General features: G+C 42.5%; 1 protein-coding gene across 3 annotated transcripts in view; it reads right to left on the bottom strand.

Annotated features, from left to right (window-relative positions):
* Positions 1-19,985, bottom strand: part of mtss1lb (MTSS I-BAR domain containing 2b) — a 69,849-nt gene that overhangs the window by 30,260 nt on the left and 19,604 nt on the right. For all 3 annotated transcript variants that reach the window (XM_029499145.1, XM_029499147.1, XM_029499146.1), the window contains exon 3: positions 19,722-19,795. In XM_029499145.1, coding sequence (XP_029355005.1) covers positions 19,722-19,795 — 74 coding nt within the window. The remainder of the gene's footprint in view (positions 1-19,721; positions 19,796-19,985) is intronic.

Below are 19,985 nucleotides of genomic sequence, written 5' to 3'. Positions count from 1 at the left end.
CACCTTTAATCCAGCCCTCACTGATTGCTCTTAAATATCTTAGAGTACACAAAGTTATCTGAAGGGGAGTGAAAGGTCCCGTGTGTTAATCCAGTTAGGTAATGTTGCTGTCAGTTGTGTTAATCACCGGGTGCCTTCAGGCATTAGCAGATGTTAACTGATAATCAGTGTCATTATGAGCGACAGTGGCACTTGTGAGCTGTAGATCAAGGTGTCAGTTACATGAAACACAAATGATGGAGAGGAAAACAAGCAGAGGGGAAAAAAAGGCTGTAATCCGCGATATGACGAGGAAGTGAGCGCAGACACCGGGATGACAGTGGCTTTGTCTCAGGTGGTGTAACAAGGAGGATGGGTTGATGCCAGAGCAGGTGAGGTGGTGGTTTCCAAGGTTACAGACGTCTGCAGTAAACGCCCATCTGTTCCCCTGCCACTGGCATCTCCGCAGTGACACAGCAACAAAAAGTGGATGGAGGGAGAGGGCATTAAAAAGACAGACATGAGGAGACAGAGGAGGAGGTGATGAGGAAGCAGATAAAAGAGGGGAAGACAGGCACAGGCGTAGAGACTGCAGTCGTAGCACCGCCAGAAAAAAAAACAAAAAAAAAAACTGAATTATTCATGAGACCTAGAATCTCTTGCACTGTAAAAACCAAGTCTGAGATGGAGCTTCCCAGACAACCAGACAGTCTTTCACCCCAACCAAAACAAGCCATCACTATGGATACAACAGCATTTACAGCACGCACAGTTAAGTGTACTCCAGGGTAAATCCTGTGCTGCAAACCCCGAATATCGCATGCTGAAGGAATGCATTACAGCACAATACATTATACTTAAACAACAAGCCACAAGGGGCCGTGCTTTGGAAGGATTTTTGACTGAGGAGAAGAATAAACCACTGGTAACAGTATAAATGGTCACCGGGTGAATTAAACAATAATGCAGCTAAACAATGTGGGAAGAGTTGATGTTTGGGAACAAATCAATGTGAACAAGCAGCCAGTCAGACCGTCTTAAAATCATCATAACCACTTCATAGAGCTGCAGCTGATCACAGCTTCACGAGGGTAACTGTTGAGCTGTTCATTTTTACAGCCAGTGCATCAATTTTAAACAAAGGGAGCTCATGGTGAGTGTGTTTACCTGTCCGCCTTCTGAGGAGTGAGGAGTGAAGGTTTACGCTCATATTAACTATCAAAAAGGACCTCTGGAACTCAAATGGTTATTTTAATTGGAACACTTTATTGTACAATAAGTAACTTCTCCTGCCAGGAGTCTCTCATTTAATACAATAACAGAAGACAGTGTTTATTGATGTTGTGAAGCAGCATGAGATTAAGGGAGTTGTTGCCGTCGGCGTCTCAAGAGTTTGGATTGCTTCTGTGTCAGTAGATCAGGAGGTTTTTACCATGAGCTGAATTATCCACAGAGGTTCCTCCTCTCCAAAACAAACAGACCTGATGATTATAACCGGCAGAATCACCGAACAAAGCCGTTTCATATTAGAAGCCAGTGTTTCGTCCATGCTGCACTGTGGATACAGGATGTTTGGTTGGGGCTAGGCGCTGAAACTGTTCCTAACTTTTGTTTTCATTCTCTTTCTGATAATTAATAAACCAGATTTTCACAGGTTTTGAAGAGCAAGGGGGTCCCTCCTCTCCACAGCGCACAGGCCAGGAGATTAAAACCAGCAGAACCGGTGAGTTTACCTTTAAACATCACCGATTTGATGCTCTGAGTTGGACGGTGTAAAATAACTAAACACTATAAGTTAATGTGAAATAGTACTTCAGGCTTAAACAGGACAGGAAGTACAAGTTGTCCTGTCAGCCCACCAGTTGTCCAACTGTCCTTAAAAAAGTCATCTATATACAAAAGATGTCAGCTTTTGATGACTGATGTCATTGCTCCTCCCTGGAGCAATGACATCAGTAAGAAGGTCACGGCGAGGTCACTTCCTGGCAAAACACATCTCTCCAGCCCAAATGCTGTTGCCACAGTGACAGGGATAAGACTGACCCTCACAGCTGAACTGACGCACTCAAGGCTAAAAAAGTTTGAGCACATTGCCCTTGGAACATTTACAAGATTTTGATGTTGATTGTCATTTGCCTGTTTACATATGAAACGAAATGTGTACTGAGGTGCAGCAGCACATGATATAAGTGTAAAAATAATCTATAATAATCAGTTCACAACTAAAGGGAGTCTGCGTGAGCTGTTTTTACTGTTGGGATGACAGAATTAAGTTCAAAAGAGCAGGTTATACTGATTTCACCATATTCAATTGATTTTTGATCACAGTGAAGATGAATGGGGCTGTGTCACTTCAGCATTCACATTTCTCACATAAGTCTCCTTAAATCTGACAGCTGTAAAAGAAAAACAGCACGCAACTCTGAGCAAAAAGAACAGGAAGGTGTCTTGACATCTTCGTTCACAGATAATCCAATCTAAATCCAGTCCCATGCTCAGTCGTTTGCAAACAAGGCAAATTATGGTGTTTATTAGGTGTTTATTAGGTGTTTATTAGAAAACACTTGTGTATTAGCATGTTAGCGTGACGGGATAGGCCCCTACCTGAGTGTGAGGAACCTGCCTTGACCAAAGAGAGGAGCTGGGCCAACATGTCAGAGCACAGCAGCTTAAAGCAAACTATTGTGAACGGTACAGTGACTATTATTTATTCAGTCCTGATGAGGTACTTTTAATTCCAAATAGTACTAAAATGACCCCTTTAGGTAATTAGCACTTCAAGATTTTTCTATGTGTACTTTGTAATTATGTATTTCTTAAAATTACGACACTGCATCTTTCATGTCATTTTTTTTTATGTATTGTACTACATATTTAAATAGGCTCCCCAATTTAAAACCAATCTACTTGATTGATGAACTCCTGGCAAGTTTTCATGCTCTGTAAATTGTGACACTTTTCCTAACACTGCTCACATCATTAGCTGATGCAGGCCTTTCACGTGTGCATGTCCGGTCTTAGTGATAATTAGGCAGAGATTAATCACATAAAAACTCATCAGTGGACAAAGTTCCAGCTTCTCCAGCTTAAGCACTCACCATTTAGACTGTGAGAGCTCAAACTGATTTAGTTTAGAGCAACAGGTACAACAATCTATAATCAGCCTTTCCTGGAGAGTCATCGTGGAAGCACCCATGAGGAGACTGTACTGTAAAACAAGAGTCCACATTTGGAGGAAGACGGGGTGGAGGGATGTGTTGATAAATCACAGGAGAGTCACACAGGGGCCCGCTGTTGGTTTCCTATGAGATAGTGTGGCTTCTTTTATTCATGAACATCCAGAAATCTTAACCACGTGTTTGATACTGTAACCATTAAACAAAGGTTCTCTAACTTTACAGAACTCCCCATTTTTTAACCTAAACTAAGATCTGATACGGTTCGGCAACCTTGACTCTGTGTTTAAATGACCGTTACTATGACAACAAGGGCATGGAAGCCCTGGCACATATTAAAGGACCTGTACGATGTCAGGGAGCCTGACCATGGTCAGGTCAGCCCAGGACTGGGTATATAGCTACAACACTGTAATGAAATTCAACAAGATATACGTGTCCTGAACAGGAAAGTCTTAAAAGCTCTGGTGCCGGCATCAGAAGGGGAGAGAAGCTTCTGCTATTGGGACTACTGAACTCAGCCTGGGAGTGTTTGAATTGTCTTCTGTTGTCATTCTCCAGAGGTCTTCAGTTGGTGTTCTGGTTATTTTTCATTTGTGTTAAATAAACTCATGGCTGGGACAATGTTGCTCTCGAGCTGTCTTGGTTTTTTGCTTCTGGTAATTGCAAATTGATGGCAGAAAAAATGAGGATAATAGACATCAATGAAGAGGCAAACATAGTTTGTGTTAAAATAAAGAAAGAGGTCAAAGGTCAGAGCCGGGAGCCTCACATCAAAAGTATTTGGAGCCACCTGACTCTCTCTATGAGCGTTGGTGTTCTAGGGCTGAGAACAAGTAAGCCTCTGCCATCCCTTTGTCTATGTTTTCTGTCTGACAAAGATTCCACTCTAAGGTGGAGATGTGTTGGTTTCCTATCATGTGGGAATACACATCCAAACAATCTGACATCTCAAAGCAATGACTACAAAGTGCAGAAGCCATAAAAACCATAACAGGAGTTTTCTGTATCCTCTGGGTCCACACGAATTCACCTCTTTCGTGCTTACATCTTAACAAACATCCATGTGCTGATAGGCTGCCGTCTGTTCTTTAACAAAACAATACAGTCACCATGGTGTCAACTGCTTCCTGTGAAAATATTTTAGGAGCGTAATGGCCCGACTTTCTTTTACTCGGAATTAAGGTCATATTCATCATACTTTAACGGGGCCTTCCAAATTATCTCCAGTGACCAGAAAGTCAGAAATCCGATTATGCATCAAAACATCATTGCTGCAGGACTACAGAAATCAGCTGGCAAAAAACACCTTGACATCAAAGGGCTTTGCTTTAGCATCATTGAAGAAATACACTTCTGGTCAGCTTCCTCACCAAAAAGGTGCACATGCACCCCAAAGCCCGGCGCCATAAACCCATTAAAATGCAGGATACTGTTGAGCAGCGATTGTACTGGTGTAATGGTTTAGAGTGGAGTCAGCTGGGCCTGGGAAAGCATGCACATTCTCTGGCTTTGATTACACAGGCTTTAAATCTTTCTCACACAGATACTCACTGCAGCAGACACACACAAAGACACACACGGATATGCAAACTGAAGTACAGAGACGCACATATACACACACTGTCCTCGGAGACTGTGGCAGGGCTGAAGTACAGACCTTCAGACAGGGCATATTTACTCTAAAATGGTTGTTGGCAAAGTTCTGTCTCTGTTGCTAAAAATATCCACACATAAAGTAAAAGAAGCCTGGTGAACTTTTATTGCGAAAAAAAAAAAAAAAATAGAAAAAAAGGGACTGAAAAGTGGGTTAAGAGGGGATTAAAATGTAGCTTTAAAACAACCATGTTTTCCATTCTGACAATTGTTTTAACGCAGAAAATATCCGTATGCTAACAAACACCTAAAAACACATGGACACTCAGCGTGTGTGATCCAGTGTAAGCAGGAAGTTGTCAACTCTCATTTGTGCTCACCTGATTAGTTGCGGAAAGTACCACAAATGAGTAACAAGAGAGAAAAAAAGTGGCTTAAACATTGTTTCCAAAGGCCTCAGCTATTGCCTGTCCAGGCAGTACGAGTTAGTTCTCAAACTAAAATGGGTCCAACATCAACACATTTGGATGTTCAGTACTAAAACTCCTCCTGAGCTGTCTGGATTGCGTACGGAGCTTTGAAACCAAAATAGGATAAAAAGGACAAATCCAGATATGTGTTTTGTGAAGCAACACATATTTAAACAATAGGCATTCAAGTTATTCTGACCTGTTCTCGGCTGTTGTCGCCCCATTATCATTTTCATGGAAGTAAGAGGCAAACTAGAAATGTGATGCAGATTAATAATACAAACAAAATGTGTCATGTGTCAAAATGTGTCACAGACCAAAGATCCTCATAAGTTCACAAAAAAAAAAAAAAAAAAAAAAGAGGCGGGGGAGGGGGTTCTACCTCTTCACCTGCCTCTGCCCGCTCATCATCTCCATCAGCTCCATCTTAGGCTGACTATCACCTGCCTGCCCAGCATAAAGACTGTCCACCACTCCTCACACACTCTGCCAGGTTGTTCTTTATGTTTTGCAAGACTCATGTCCATCCCACAGTCATCCCCAGGCAGGATCAACCCTTCGCCAGCAGTTCTGACCCTCCGTCTGCACAGACGTGGACTTCCTTCTGTCGGGTAGTGAACGACTGAGGTCTATTTTGTTTACCTGCTCATTGGTACAAACTGTCTCCAGCTCTTGGAAGCTTGACCTCTGCATTTCCCACTCATCTGTACCAGAGCTGCCTGACAGAGGCTCTAGATAAGTGCTGCTGTCTTGGCTGGCTGGAGGTTTAATAAAGCGTCAAAAGGAAACCTTCCTGATCCAGTGTTGGGTCCTGAGCCTTACCTGTTTCAGTAATGTTGTTAAGGTTAAGGTGGAAGTCACAGTCAAAAGAAAGAGACTATTGGCTTTTTATAGCAACAGATCAGTGGTCCAATTCTCCTGAGTACTACATCCACGAGCTGTGGAGGAATGCAGCTAGTGATCAGTTACGTTTGACCACTAGCTGCATTGGTTTTACCCAGTCGGGTTAAAAAAGATGACTTACGAGGCCCCCTTTTACAGGACAGGCTGGCGTAAGTGTCCTTGAACAGGAAACTGATTCCCTGCTAACACTTGGTCTGATGACCTCATCAACCCATTGAAAAGTCCTGTCCTTTATCACGGAAAAACAATAACACAGAATCATCACACTGTAATTTACTAATCCAGAAATCTGACACTGAACCTGAATCAATGGAAAGGAAAATCAATTGAAAATACATTTGTGCACCTCTGCAACCTGATATTGATCTGACTTCTTTCCTGTGATCAATATTGTAGTTGGTGATTGCATTTTAGTCTATTAGTCTTTTGCAAATATCAGGGCAACATCTGAAAATTTCAGCTTGCAGATGGTAAAAGCTGGTAAGAATGCTGAGCAGTAAACAAAGCAATTGTTTGACACCAGCTTAGGCTGCAGTGATTGCTTCTCTACTGGCTGTCAAGTGGCAGATTTTCTGAGCTGTCTGCACTTGCTCACCTCTTGGGGCTACATGACACATTATCCTAAAGAGGTCTTTGTGTATCGTCAAATACTCAGAAAACCGCTCCGTATTAGGTTCAAGTGAAAACTTATCTCTGTAACATATTTTTGTCTTTGCATTTGGAGGGTGCATATTCCTCTGGCATTGCAATGTGTTGAGACGGTCAACACTGACTGCTGCATAACACTTTAATAATAATCAAACATCCAAGGACGAAGAAGAGCGTGTTAACATTGGAGTATTCTCAGAGAAAATGTCAAAAAGTGTGTATCTATACACTGTTGAAATTTCTATTAAATGAGTCACACCTTCTACTCTTGTCTTGGTTTGTTTTCCCTCTTAAAATAACTGAAAAACCTTTGCCAGTATAGTGAGATAATCTGGTTCCGTGTCCCAGCGGTTTTATCTGAGAAAATTTCCAAAAATGGTCTTGAAAAGAAGGAAGCCCTCTCTATTTTTATGTGGATGAACTCTCCTTATGCGGCACATATTTTTGAGAAAATCACACTAAAGGAAACGGTGTGACATTTTGTGAATGGAGATGAGTGTAGTGAATATGTAATTGGAACAGGCAACTGAATCTATGAAACATGTTGGTCCCAACTCTAAAAAAACTTCAGAAACAAGATGTAATGCCGGACGTTTCCAGACATGCAATCATGTTGTGAGGTAACGTGTCAGAGAGCAAGGAAAGAAACCCCCCCTTCCCTGAGACTTTAGAGGTCAGCAGGTCAAGTGTGACACCGGTGGGGAATCAGTGTCTTGCACGTGGCAAAGTGGGGTCTTTAATTAAACAGTTCACACAAAAGGAATTCCTCTAGAGTATTTGCATTGGAAGGCAATGAAGGAGTTCAATACTTGAGTCAACTCAACGTGCTCTCTAAGAGAAGAGCAACTACGAAATAGACCTCTCACGCACCCGTCACACGAAGCCCTTGGGGGGACATCTCATTTAAGCTTCCTCACACATCGATTCGCATGTAGAGGCTCGAAAACATGACTAACATGGATTCATCACATGCGAGGGTGTTTGGAATTCCCTGCCCAAACGCACTTCCATGTCACAAAGCACACACACTGAAACATGCATATCCCCTCGCACGCCTACTGAAACATAGCCCCGCATATGCTTGTGTGCATGTGTAATATGGGCACGACAGCTTTCACATGTAAACATGCACAACAGCAACCATGCATTGTTACAGATGGTATCCATTGTAACATGCAGCGTGCCATCTGCCTGGACGAATCATATTAGCTGCTAAAGGGCAAGAGAGGTGGCCCGTACATCTGGGCATGGCAGGATACCACCGAATCATACACCGCTTCACTTATGAGTGGATATTAATTGGATATTTATTATCACAATAATACTTTTTCAATGTCAGGCCATTATATACAGTACAGAATGTTAAGCCTTTCGAGACAACGTTGTCATTTTGGGATGTATAAATAACAACGACTTGACTTAATGTCATGCGGTTTTGTAGAATATTTGTTGTTAAAACAAAAAAAAAAAGATTCTCATAATATAGCAACAAAACCAGTCAGAGTTCTGCTGCCAGCTCAGAGTTAGGCTTGGCTGTGCTGAGTCACACACTGCAGTGGTCTAAATATAGCATTATGGGTAATGTAGTCTGGGCCTCATACATGCTCCCCAGCCTCTCTGCTCACTCCTGACCCCCCCTGCAGATACAGCATCACAGAGACCCAGACTGGAGGAACAGCAGCAGCGCAAGTGAAAGATGGGTTACGATGGATGACGCAGATTTATTTGCAGACAAACAATGTGATGCAAACACACAGGGCTACGCTAAAGCCTGTCCTCCAGCTTCTCTCTGTCTCACACACACACACACACACACACACACACACACACATTGGCAGCAGGTGACAGCTTGTCTCTGAGAAAACTTTAGCTTGGAGCAGACTGGTTGGCAGGAGGTCAGCTAGCAGTGAGAAACACTGCTCTTCTGTTACTGCTGACAATGCTCCCATCCAGCACCCTGCAACGTTCAGGAGCTGTTGACATACCACAACAAACAGCGGCCACCTGAGGAGCGTTCAGATCTCCTAAGATCAACACGAATTGAGGTTTTTTTTGTCAGACATCTTAAGGTCAACTGTGAACATCTGAATGTGCCACTGTTGCTGTGGCAACACAGCCAGGGGACAGAGACGGACATGTATGGTAGTGAGGAAAAAAGTGGGAGAGGATGAGGCATACACACACCTACATACAACTTTGTACAAACGTACAAGTCATGAAGGAAAAATGGAGGCATCTCTGAGTATATTGCTATTCCCTTGGCTTCAGAACTATGAGTAGGGAATGTGGGGTTATGATGTCTAACTGATAAATTAAAAACTTTCGGATGAAAACAAAATGTGCAAAATATTTAGATTGTTCCAGCTCCTTCTTTTGGCCCAAAGTTTACTGAGTGGTGCGGTGGATGTTTACAGCTCTCCTATGGGACGAACGACAGAGAATGTTGTTTTAAAGCCTGCTCACACAGGAAACAGCTTAACTACATTACACACACCAACCTGGTAGATAACTTTGTAAAGTAAATACTGTAGTTCTCTTTCTCAAAAAATCTCAATAAATAAAGTCCCTTCTCATAAAATGGCTGGAGAATCTCTTTGAAGGTTACGGCTGACGACAGCCATAGACATCCATTATTGTTTTAAAGAGAATTTCTTCTGCTGTGTTTTTGTCTGGCACGCACATTTTTGAAACCCTGCAGATCCTGTTTTAGATTGAACACTCCATGGCTGTGTTGTAGTCTGGACAGACAAACATGGAGACCTTCGGAAACGGTGATGCAGTCACCCACATTTTCTTTCTCGTTGGGTCTTGTAGCGTGATAGCCTCAACGAGAAACCTACATGAGTAATGAATTACATACACTACTGACCTTTGCTGTGCAGTTAAATCTTAACACTGCTGCCTTTGCTGTTCCTCATTTTTAGCATTTTCCGTAACAAATCAGCTGATTGCATCCCAGTAGACAATGTAGACAATACTTCTTTCTATCTGTGAATAGTCATATGATTTTTCAGGTGTGACAATGAAATTACAGATAATTTCAGAAACAGATTTAAACCTTTCATCCGCATGGAAATGATTTTTGTTTTAAAATGCTGTTTTTAATAGTTGGGACACAGCCCCTGACCTTTGCAGCTATGGTTTCCTGAGAAACGGAGCCAGATGAAGTCAGTGGAGGGTCCACAGAAAGTGTACAAGGGTGTGTGTGTGTGTGTGTGTGTGTGTGTGTGTGTGTGTGTGTGTGTGTGTGTGTTAGGGTTAGTTAGTGTTTACAGCTGAGCCAGCACCGGCCACACCAGTTATCACGCCTGGCTGATGGCTGTTGATGCTGTGGATTAACACCTCTAACTCAAAGCATACATGCACTCACAGAGAAATGCTTTCCCAAAGTGTTGACTCAACATTTTGACTGGTTCATTAAGAGCAACTACATTTTACTAAAACCCAAGAAAATGTTAAAATGCCGCAGTAAACAGTGACCCACATACATACATGCTCTCTCACAAGCATACTCCTCACTTCAGCCTCTTGTCTCATTAAGCAGGACTTGGCAATGGAGCAGCAAGACCCACTGAGCTCAACTTCCCATGCTTACTGAGTGAGTGCACTGCATGGCTGTGTGTGTGTGTATGTGACAGAGCATGTCTTGTGTTGTTGACCTCTAGGACAATGCTGCACTGTGACATCAGGAAATGTCCTTAGAGGGTTGCCAGAGGCTGAGAGAAGGATGGAGGGACGGGTGAAGGGCAATGATGGGAGGCAGGACTTGATGGCAGAAACGTGAGAGGAAAGTTGTGTTTGGGCTGAGTGGTGAGGGCAGAGGAAGCAATGAGGAGTTAGATGAGCGAGAGAACAGCTCAGTGGAGAAAGAATACAGAAAGAGAAAGAGAAGAAGAAAGAGGGGCCAGGCGCTGGAGGGAGGGAAAGAGATGCTTACTGAGGCTTCATTAGAGGCCGTGATGTTGCTTTTGTAGCTCTCCACAACAACAACAATGGCCCACTTACAGAGGGATATGAAAAGAAAGGAAAGAAAAATATTAAATTCAGTGACATTGACAGTACTGCCAAGTTAGCACACAGAATGTAACACTGCCCAAAAGATTGCCAACATCGGCTGTACTCACAAAGTTAACGACTGAAATCTGGAGTTATAGCGGCATCACTGAATACTATGTCAGCACTGTTTACCTGGCTAACTAATGTCAAATGGAGGCAGCCACAGTATTACTGGCCATCAATCAACAGCTAGCTTAGTCCTTTTGATGGCAAAAAACACACACACAGACAAAAACAATAGCATATTTTTGAATGGTGACACTTAAAGTGAATTACCATCTCGACCCATTAATATGAATTTGCCTGCTTAACAATTTGTGTTCAAGATGCTCATTGGCTGTGACTGAATGCAGGTTTTACTAGATACACTGGTGGCCCCTATACCTGAAACATCAATTTGAGAACTTTATGCTTTTATTTCCAAATAACGTGTTTAGATAAAGTAACTAAACAGTTGGTTTAGTTACAACCAACTCGATTGTTCCACTGGCCATTGTAAAAAAAAAACAAGTTGGAGTAAGAAAGACAGTCTGAAGGAGAGGTCTCCAGCTCCGGTCCTGGAGGGCCACTATCCTGCATGTTTTAGATGTTTCCTGCTCCAACACATCCGATTCAAAGGATCAGCTCGTCATCAAGCTCTGCTGAAGTCTGATCAGGAATCACTCATTTGAATCAGGTGTGTTGGAGAATCTGAAATATGCAGGACAGCGGCCCTCCAGGACCAGAGTGGGAGACCTCTGGACTAAGCCTTATTAAGTTTGTGTGAAGCTACAGCAGTTGGGTTAAGGTTAGGTCATTAGATGACTAATCCTCACACTAACTAAGTTTTGCATGGACCAAAACCTCAGGTTGGTTTCACGATAACTGTGTCAGTTCAAATGTATGCTCACTTGACTGTGAACAGCATAACATAACTGTGAAACGCAATTAAGTTGTCTTTCTCAGATTTGTCCTCTGCTCTTGGCAACAACATGGCTATTTTTTCTCTGCCACCACTTCCTTCTATTTCTCACACACTCTCTCTGTCTCTCTGTCTCGCTCTCCTTGTTGCCTGGCAACCATGCACGTAGATGTGATCCCACTCGTCTGTGATTGGCTGAAAGGGTGACAGCTCCATGTCAGAGTCGGAGGGAAAACAGGGGAATGCACACATGCATCACACATACAAGATCTAAATTTGTCATTAGCACCACACTGAAATACAACTGACGGTTTATTTTGGATATTACACTTTACACATTGTCCTGAAGGCAAAGCCCACTACTCATTACTCCTTTTGCACGCTAGTTCAACAGGCTGGGCCTTGCATGCGTGCATGTGCCTGTGTGGACACAATTTCTTGGCATGCACTGTGCAGTGACTGCACGTATACACACACATGCCCACAAGCTAATATGCACCCTTGTCGGAACTGCATGTGTAGGGTTACGAGCGTGGGTATGTGGGGAGCGTCTGTGTTTGTGTGAGCGCTGCTATTAACTAGCAGGTGGGTGCCATGCTGCGAGCTGAATAAGGGAAATCACTCTTGCTGAGTAGCATCCATGTGTTTGTAGATAATGTGTGCGTAGCTGTATTAACTTAACTGGCCTCACATCTTAGTGTTACCTCTCTTCCACTCACCCAGGAAGCTACCAGTGCATCCGGTATCGTGGAGCAACAACCATGTGTGGATTTGTTCCGACTCTCTGATTAAACCCACAGGAGTGTCTCCTGAAATTGCATCCCTATGGCTGCAAACGTCCTGGATCTTTGTCACTATGATTACTTTAATAACGGTAATGGCTCGGTTATGTTTAAGCATAAAAAATGATGGGTTAGGTTGAGAAGAGAACAAGTGCTTCCCCAAGCTTTACTGTCATAAATGATAACAACGTGGGCATCAACTGTCATAAATGACTATTACAACATAAACACCTGCTTCCGCATCGAAAAAAGGAGCTCTCCTGTGGTCTATTCCAGTGTTTTGTTTTAGACATTCACCCATGCCAACCTCCTCTTCATGTAGGCTTTGTTGCTCTGTAAGCAACATCACCACATTTTTACCTTTGCTCTTGTCATAATTACTATGATCAATATATGTTGCCAAGCAACAAAACCTAACTGTGGGCCATAACGAACTGCTGGCCTGCTGCTCATGCGGCCCCCGGGTTGAGGTGTGTAAAGTGCTGAATACTTTTCTTATGCTGAATGAATGGACATAAGAATGTTGACATAAATGGTTGACACGATAGCTGAATTAAGCCCGTACAACAACAGTTACAAAAGTGTTGTAACAATAGTCCAGTTTTAGAAAGAGCATCCATTAGAAAATCACCAGGCAAGGATTTTTAAGTTCGTCTGACGGGGTTGTGGTTGTACATGAAGCCACTGACATAGTAGATGCTGGTATCCACAGCAACAACAGCAACCCGTCCTCATGATGGCTCACAACAGTCCTCTGTCCACACTGTCTTTATTGCTTGGTACACTCAGCGTTCTCTCAAGCTCAGCTCTCTCTATCTTTTCATACAGTCCTCCAACATCCGGAACAATCCTCAACTGTTCACCCCCACTGAAACACATTGACTATCATTTCTCTACACAGAACTACTGTGTCTCAAGTCTGATGTTCTCTTATTTACAACAAATCAATGTGCTCTTCTTTTACTTCTTCCTCTTTGTCAGATTTCAGAAGTGCTGTGTGCAGAAACACCAGAAATCTCGAATTAAAATTCCTACCTTGGAAAAATTATTGTAAACACATAAGACTACGGTCGGGAAAACTGGCAGCCTACATGTCACACCAGTAGTAATAATAGTGGTGGTGTTTCTCAAAAATCAAGACCACATTCTCATAAACTTCATTGCTTCCTGCCCCCTAGCTCCTTTCCTTTGGCCTCGGTGAAAACGATAAACATGCTGGAAATGACTTTTCCAGCTTCTCCGCTCTCCTTTTCACCATCTGCAGTTGAGATAAACCCTGTTTCTGCCCTCTTCTTGCTCACTACAGTAACAATCACTCTTTTTCTTTTGGTGTACAGTTATAGATCATTTCCTAACATCCAGTATGTTAAAGTGGAATCAAAAAAGAGTCACATGATTCCAGTTTGCCACTGTTTTTTTTTTTTTTTTGGACTTCCCTACAAACAAATGTATTTCTTTTTTATACCTTATACAAGTTAAATATAAAAATGCAACTGAAAACAAACCAAAAGCACAACATGTATTGTCATTTGGTGATATATGTATAAATCCTTCCATTCTCCCTGTGCCAGCTTTGTAAATGGTTCGATCATGGTATCTTTTGTTAACATGCAGTATCACTGAGCCATGATCAAATCATTATTATTTTGGCATATTATCTTATGCCTTCATTAGATGGAGACAGTGGAGAAAGAGTAGGAGATTAACATTTAGTAAATGTCTGCCCTGCCTGGAGTCAAACCGGCAACCTCCGGCCAGAATCTGTATGCTCATGTGAAGCATGTTGTAAAAGCTTATCCTTCCAATTGTAACTTTAATAAAAGAGGTAGAACAAGACAAGAAGAGCAATAATCTTTTTGCTTTTTAGAGATAATGAATATGCTCAAATAAATGGACCATGTTAGATGAGAGGGCGGCTCGTGTGTTTTGATCTTTTCAAGCATCTTAAGCTTTCCTGGCTTTACCTTTCAGTGCAGCTAGTCTGAGCCCTTGTAAAGGACTGGCTTCACTGTCTTTGCTTGATTATTTGTCCTTTGCATATTCCCTGTCCATAATAATAAAAGATTGCTTCCTTGTAAGAAGGTTGGGGGAAGAAAATCTATGGAGCTGTGCAAACATGTATAAATGTCTCAGCTTTGTAAGAAATGTTCCGTATTCTGATGAAGGTCTGAGGGAGCATGCTTCTTCATGTTGTTATCGTCAGCCATTTTATTACTCTATAAGTCTAAATGATGTAAAACAGGATTTGGTTGTCTGTACACACAAGAAAGCATGAATAAGTGTGTGTGTGTGTGTGTGTGTGTGTGTGTGTGTGAGAGAGAGAGAGACAGTGTGTCTGTCTGTGTGTGCATGTTGATAGAATTTATGATATTCATAATGAAACCTTGTATTACAATGTAGGTGGGCAGCCCCGCAATCAGACAGCTGCACATTCTGTACCATCCGACCATCATCCTTGTCACACGCACATGCACACACACGCACAGGGGCCCTTTATTGCCATGCCTCACGCCAATTTTGCATAGTGAGAGTCCTGGGACAGAACCAGGTTTTACTGCCACCACTGCAGAGAGAGCGTGTGGAGATGAAAAGAAAGTGTGGTGAGGGGGTGAGTAGATATAGACCTGCATCATTGGTATCATCATCCTCTGTGTTACGGGAAGAAAGACGCAGGAGCTGATGAGTAAAAGTGGAAAAACAAGAAAGTGTAATGGATCACAAAGGAAACATTAAAAGCTCAGAATGAAATCCATCAGTAACACACGGAATGGATATTGATAATGACTTTATGTGTTTCCCAGAACAGTGCTTCAAAGCTGGGTTTGTTGGGAGCCACCCAGAAACCAGAGGCATAACACACAAATAACATAAAATCTTATCAATGTGAAATTAATTCGGCATAAAATGCTCCTTCAATTAGTAAATTCATCACTTCACTGAATGAAATGTGGCCACCACTGAGGAATTTACGCTGAATGTCATCATACGATCTGGGCAATGGCACCCTGAAAAGGACAGATTTAATCAGCCCAAGAATGCACAGCAGATGGTTAGTGTGGCATAGATGAACTGTTTTATATGGACTGGCTATCAGTAGAGCACATAGCTCTGCCATGGCCAAACTTTTTCCTCCACTAAACTGCGAAAACTTGTACATGCCAATACCAGAGATATGTATCAAGATTTTCTACTGCCAGTTGTGCACAACCTCATTGAGGTTTATGCAAATTGGTTTTTCTCCTACAGACTGATAAAAAAAAAATTGACATGGGTGAAGACAAATGTCCTTGAAAAGGTGACAATGGCTTCCTTGAAAATAAAATTTAATATAACTTTGGTCCATTCATTATATTTATAGTGTTTTCAGAGGCGAGAGCTAAAGATGAGCACAGAAGACATGACTGGATGGGTTGCCAGTCCATAACTGTGCTGACAATGTCCTGTACTGAGTCCCAGGCTTTTATTTGGTTTGCATTTTTGGTTTCGGTTTCTCTGAATTATTTGGGTTTACTAGAGCCTAGCAAGTACAAAAACCAAATGTCTTCATCTGAGGCTGCAGAGTGGTAGGATATTAAAGTAGTCAGTTAGCCATACAAAAGGCAGCAGCTGGCAGGTTTCAAACCCAGGACCTTAATACGTTGTGCAGACATGTTTTAAGGCCTCTGCGTTACACCTGTGGTTCTTGTTTTTGGTTGCACAGGTGGGTCATGTTGTCTATCAAACAAGGCACTGGGCTGGTTCATAAATTGGAGAAAAGAAACCGTAACTAAAGCGTCTCACTCCAAATGGTGCTCAAAAAAAAAAAAAAACCTAAACTAAACTGCTTCTGTTTTCATTGTGAACGAGCCTGTTTCCAGTTAATATAAATAAGATGATGCGAGCAGAGATAAAACAGAGCCTGTGGTCTAACCCTCCATCACAAGGCCAGCAATGCTAATAAAGCAACTGACTTTGGACCAAATTATCTTCATGCACTTTTAAGCAGAAATACCATATAATTTAATATAAAATAATATCAGTTTTCAGCCAAAGCAAAACAGACAAAAGAACAACTTAGATTTAAAAAGCCTAGAATCAAGCATAGGCTGTTTGTATAAGTAATACATTTCCTCAAATAATGCCTGTGTGTGCATACAGGCATGTTGTGTGTGTCCCTCACTAATAAAGGAAGGATGAAGAGGAGTTGCTAGAAAGTGCAAAACGCAGACACACACAGTCAAGTTGCATGAACAAAACAGAAGTTTTTGGCTGTGTAAGGAGAGTGGAGAGCACATCTAAAAGTGCACTCTAATTCACCCCTCACCAGGGAATTCACAAACACTTCCACATTTCCTCCTGCTGGATTTCACCTACTTGATAAATGTTTTGCGCTCTCTCTCTCCCATGCACAGGCACTTGCCAGTACAAAAAAAAAAAAAAAAAAGCTCTTTCTCTCACCCTCCACGCTGCCCTCTGTAACTTTATAAGTCTTAAAAAGACCCATATAAATCTGGTACCTTAACATTAGGAGCCCTGCAGTAAACTAGGCCTGGCTGAGATCCAAGCAGGACGAAGCCACGAGTCCCACTTCTGCTGGACTATTTCCCACCGGTTACCTTACACAGAGTGTGATGCAGGAAGCAGCTTTGTTCAGCGAGTGTGTCACGAGAACACAAGACGCTGCTGCCGAGGATTTAATGTCTATTATTCCCTGCATTTATCTTTGCACTCCACTGAGACTTCCCGCTGTTCGTGTTCCCTAACTTTTCCTGAAAATACAATTTCATTCTTCTCGTCCACATCCTCATGTGACCCCTGGGGGGGGGGGGGGGTTAAGGAGAAACACTGAGGACAAATAACCGGAGTTGGAGCGCTTATGTGTGTGCCAAATCTCAAGGGAATCTATGAGATCTTTCAACCTGGGTTGATGCGATGGACCACTACCAGGACTGAAAGGGACTGACTAATGAGACCTGAAGGTTGACTTCCTCTGTAAATGGCGCATATTGAGTGGAAATAAGTTTGTGAAAAAACAGTACAGAGACTTGACAGCCAAACAAAATATCCTTGCCATTAATGATGATGATGTGATTTTGTACTGTGAAATCTTCCCACAATGAACTCTGGATATATTCCAAATATTGAATAATAATTCCCAGAGCTGTTCATTCATTCACGCATTGAATGATTTATTGGCTACATTGCTTATCTTTTAGGGTCGTAGGCGGTCACTCCCAGCTGGTTTTATGGAACAATCAAGATACATACTTTATTTTTACTATCTGCGAAGACAGCTTGCCAGTTATCACATCATTTATCTAAACCCGTGTGTCAAACCGAAAGACTCCAGTCGACCGGCAGGTTTGAACCCAGAAGCTCCCGGCTTTGAGGTGACAGTGCCGCCTGCTCTGCCAGAGAGATGGTTCTTTTCATTACCACCAGCTGATGAAAACATAGATTTGACTTAACATGAGACTTGGACAGCAGAATGGAGAGAACCGTTACAGGCTCTTAAATGGGAATGTCGGTACAAGAGCAGAGCATAGGATCATCAGTACAGTTTGGGCTTGATTCACAGACATGCACGCGCTGAAATAAGTGACACACTGATACAGTGAATGGGAGAGAAAGACACAGAGCATCATTATTGGTGACGTCTCCCGCCTCCATCTATTTAACAAATCTATTAGGGAACATCACACACTGAAAGAGCAGCACATGTGCAGCATTTTGACAAATGGACTCTAACAGGAATGACTCATCAGTATAGAAAGTACAAAGAGCCTCTGATGCACAGTGTGCGTCTTTGTGCCAACATCATTTGTGATATTTTTGCCTCCCTGCATGTGTGGCAGTGGTTTGGGCTTGGGTAATGAGCTGACAGAGCTCGGTGATTTCCTGTCTGGCCAATAAAAGCAATCTCTATCCTCTATAGGAGCCCACCTGGGGCCACAAACACACACACAAACACACACACACACACACACACACACACACACACACACACACACACACATCACCATCACATACTGTGTCTGGCAGCTGCACCTAATAAGTTGCAATAGTTGTGTTCCCAGCTTCCCTCAGTGGTACCATACTATTCAGATGGCCTTCAGTGGCCGATGAGCGTTTGTCTGACCTTCTCAGCTCTCAGCCCACACTCTATTAAAACCAGAGCCCAGCTTTAAGCCTACGCATTGAATATCAAGTGTGTTAAAGCTAAAAAACACTTTAAAGAATCCATTCATTATAATTCAGTAAAGTTCAGCCGGTTCTCTTGGCTGAACGCATCTCAGGAAAAACAGCACTTTGTGATTTTTCAGTCATAAATAAAGAGCAATCTGAAATGGTTCTGGAATATATTTAGACATTTACGGGCAACCTGGGCAACATGTGGGCATCATACAGGCAAAAATCACAGTGGTACAATGTCAGAGCAGATTAAATATGGATATTCTCAGGGTTCAGGAAGGGAAGTACTCGTTGGAAACCAGATTCCACATACACACATTCATCATCCATTCATTTGGTACCCCTGATTCATTTTCGGGTCACAGAGGGTGCTCGAGGCAATCCCAGCTCACACTAGGCGAGGGCGGGGTCTCCCTGGACAGGTCGCCAGTCCATCACAGGGCCAACACACAGAGACAGACAGAGACCAACAACCACTCACACTCAGACCTACAGACAATCTTGAGTTCATACGCAAGTACAGGAGAACATGCAAACTCTTCTTGTTGTGCGGCAACAGTGCTAACCACTATGCCGCTGTGCTGCCTCATACACACATAATGTTATTATATATACATATGAGTAACAAACAAACATCCACCCCCAAAAAAGAAAATGCAGAACTTACTTATGCACTGTTAAATCTAACAATATACTCTGCTGCAGAAATTGCTCGGCAGTCTCCAGAAATTTCGTCGGTTTTTGCGTTCAGTATAACTGCTTTGAGGTCTGGGACAAAACATACCTCCACATGGCTGGAAACACATTCGTTAGTCAGAGGAGACATCAGCAGACTAGTCAATAAAATCTCGAAATATAAGATTTTTAACAGCACTCTCATGTGGCAGGCACTTCAGAAGCGCCAAACAACATGGAGAGTATGCAGAGCTGAGTCTTTCTTGTCTTAGTTTTCTGAGCTGGCTCCTTATTTATCACACACACACACACACACACACACACACACATATATACACAGATACACACTTAGGTTTTATCCTACCTCTGGTGTTGGTAGCCATGTCTGCCACCTTCTGAAAGGCATCCAGGAAAGCCACAGCAGCCAGGACAGTGGTTCTAAATGAACAGATATGGGTTAATGGCTGCTGTCTGCTCTGCACATGCGTGGAGGTTTCCATGGGGTATGTTTTTGGTCAATACATTTGAGAGGAGTAAATCTGGCCTCATCCAGCTGTTGTGCCCCTCTGTTACAGGTTAGTCCACGAGAAACGACATTTTTCATTTTGAAAAGCCCTTTTTAAGATCT

Source organism: Echeneis naucrates, chromosome 3 (assembly GCF_900963305.1).
Source record: "Echeneis naucrates chromosome 3, fEcheNa1.1, whole genome shotgun sequence".
Classification (NCBI taxonomy): Eukaryota; Metazoa; Chordata; class Actinopteri; order Carangiformes; family Echeneidae; genus Echeneis; species Echeneis naucrates.
This window is presented reverse-complemented; position numbering and strand designations above follow the sequence as displayed.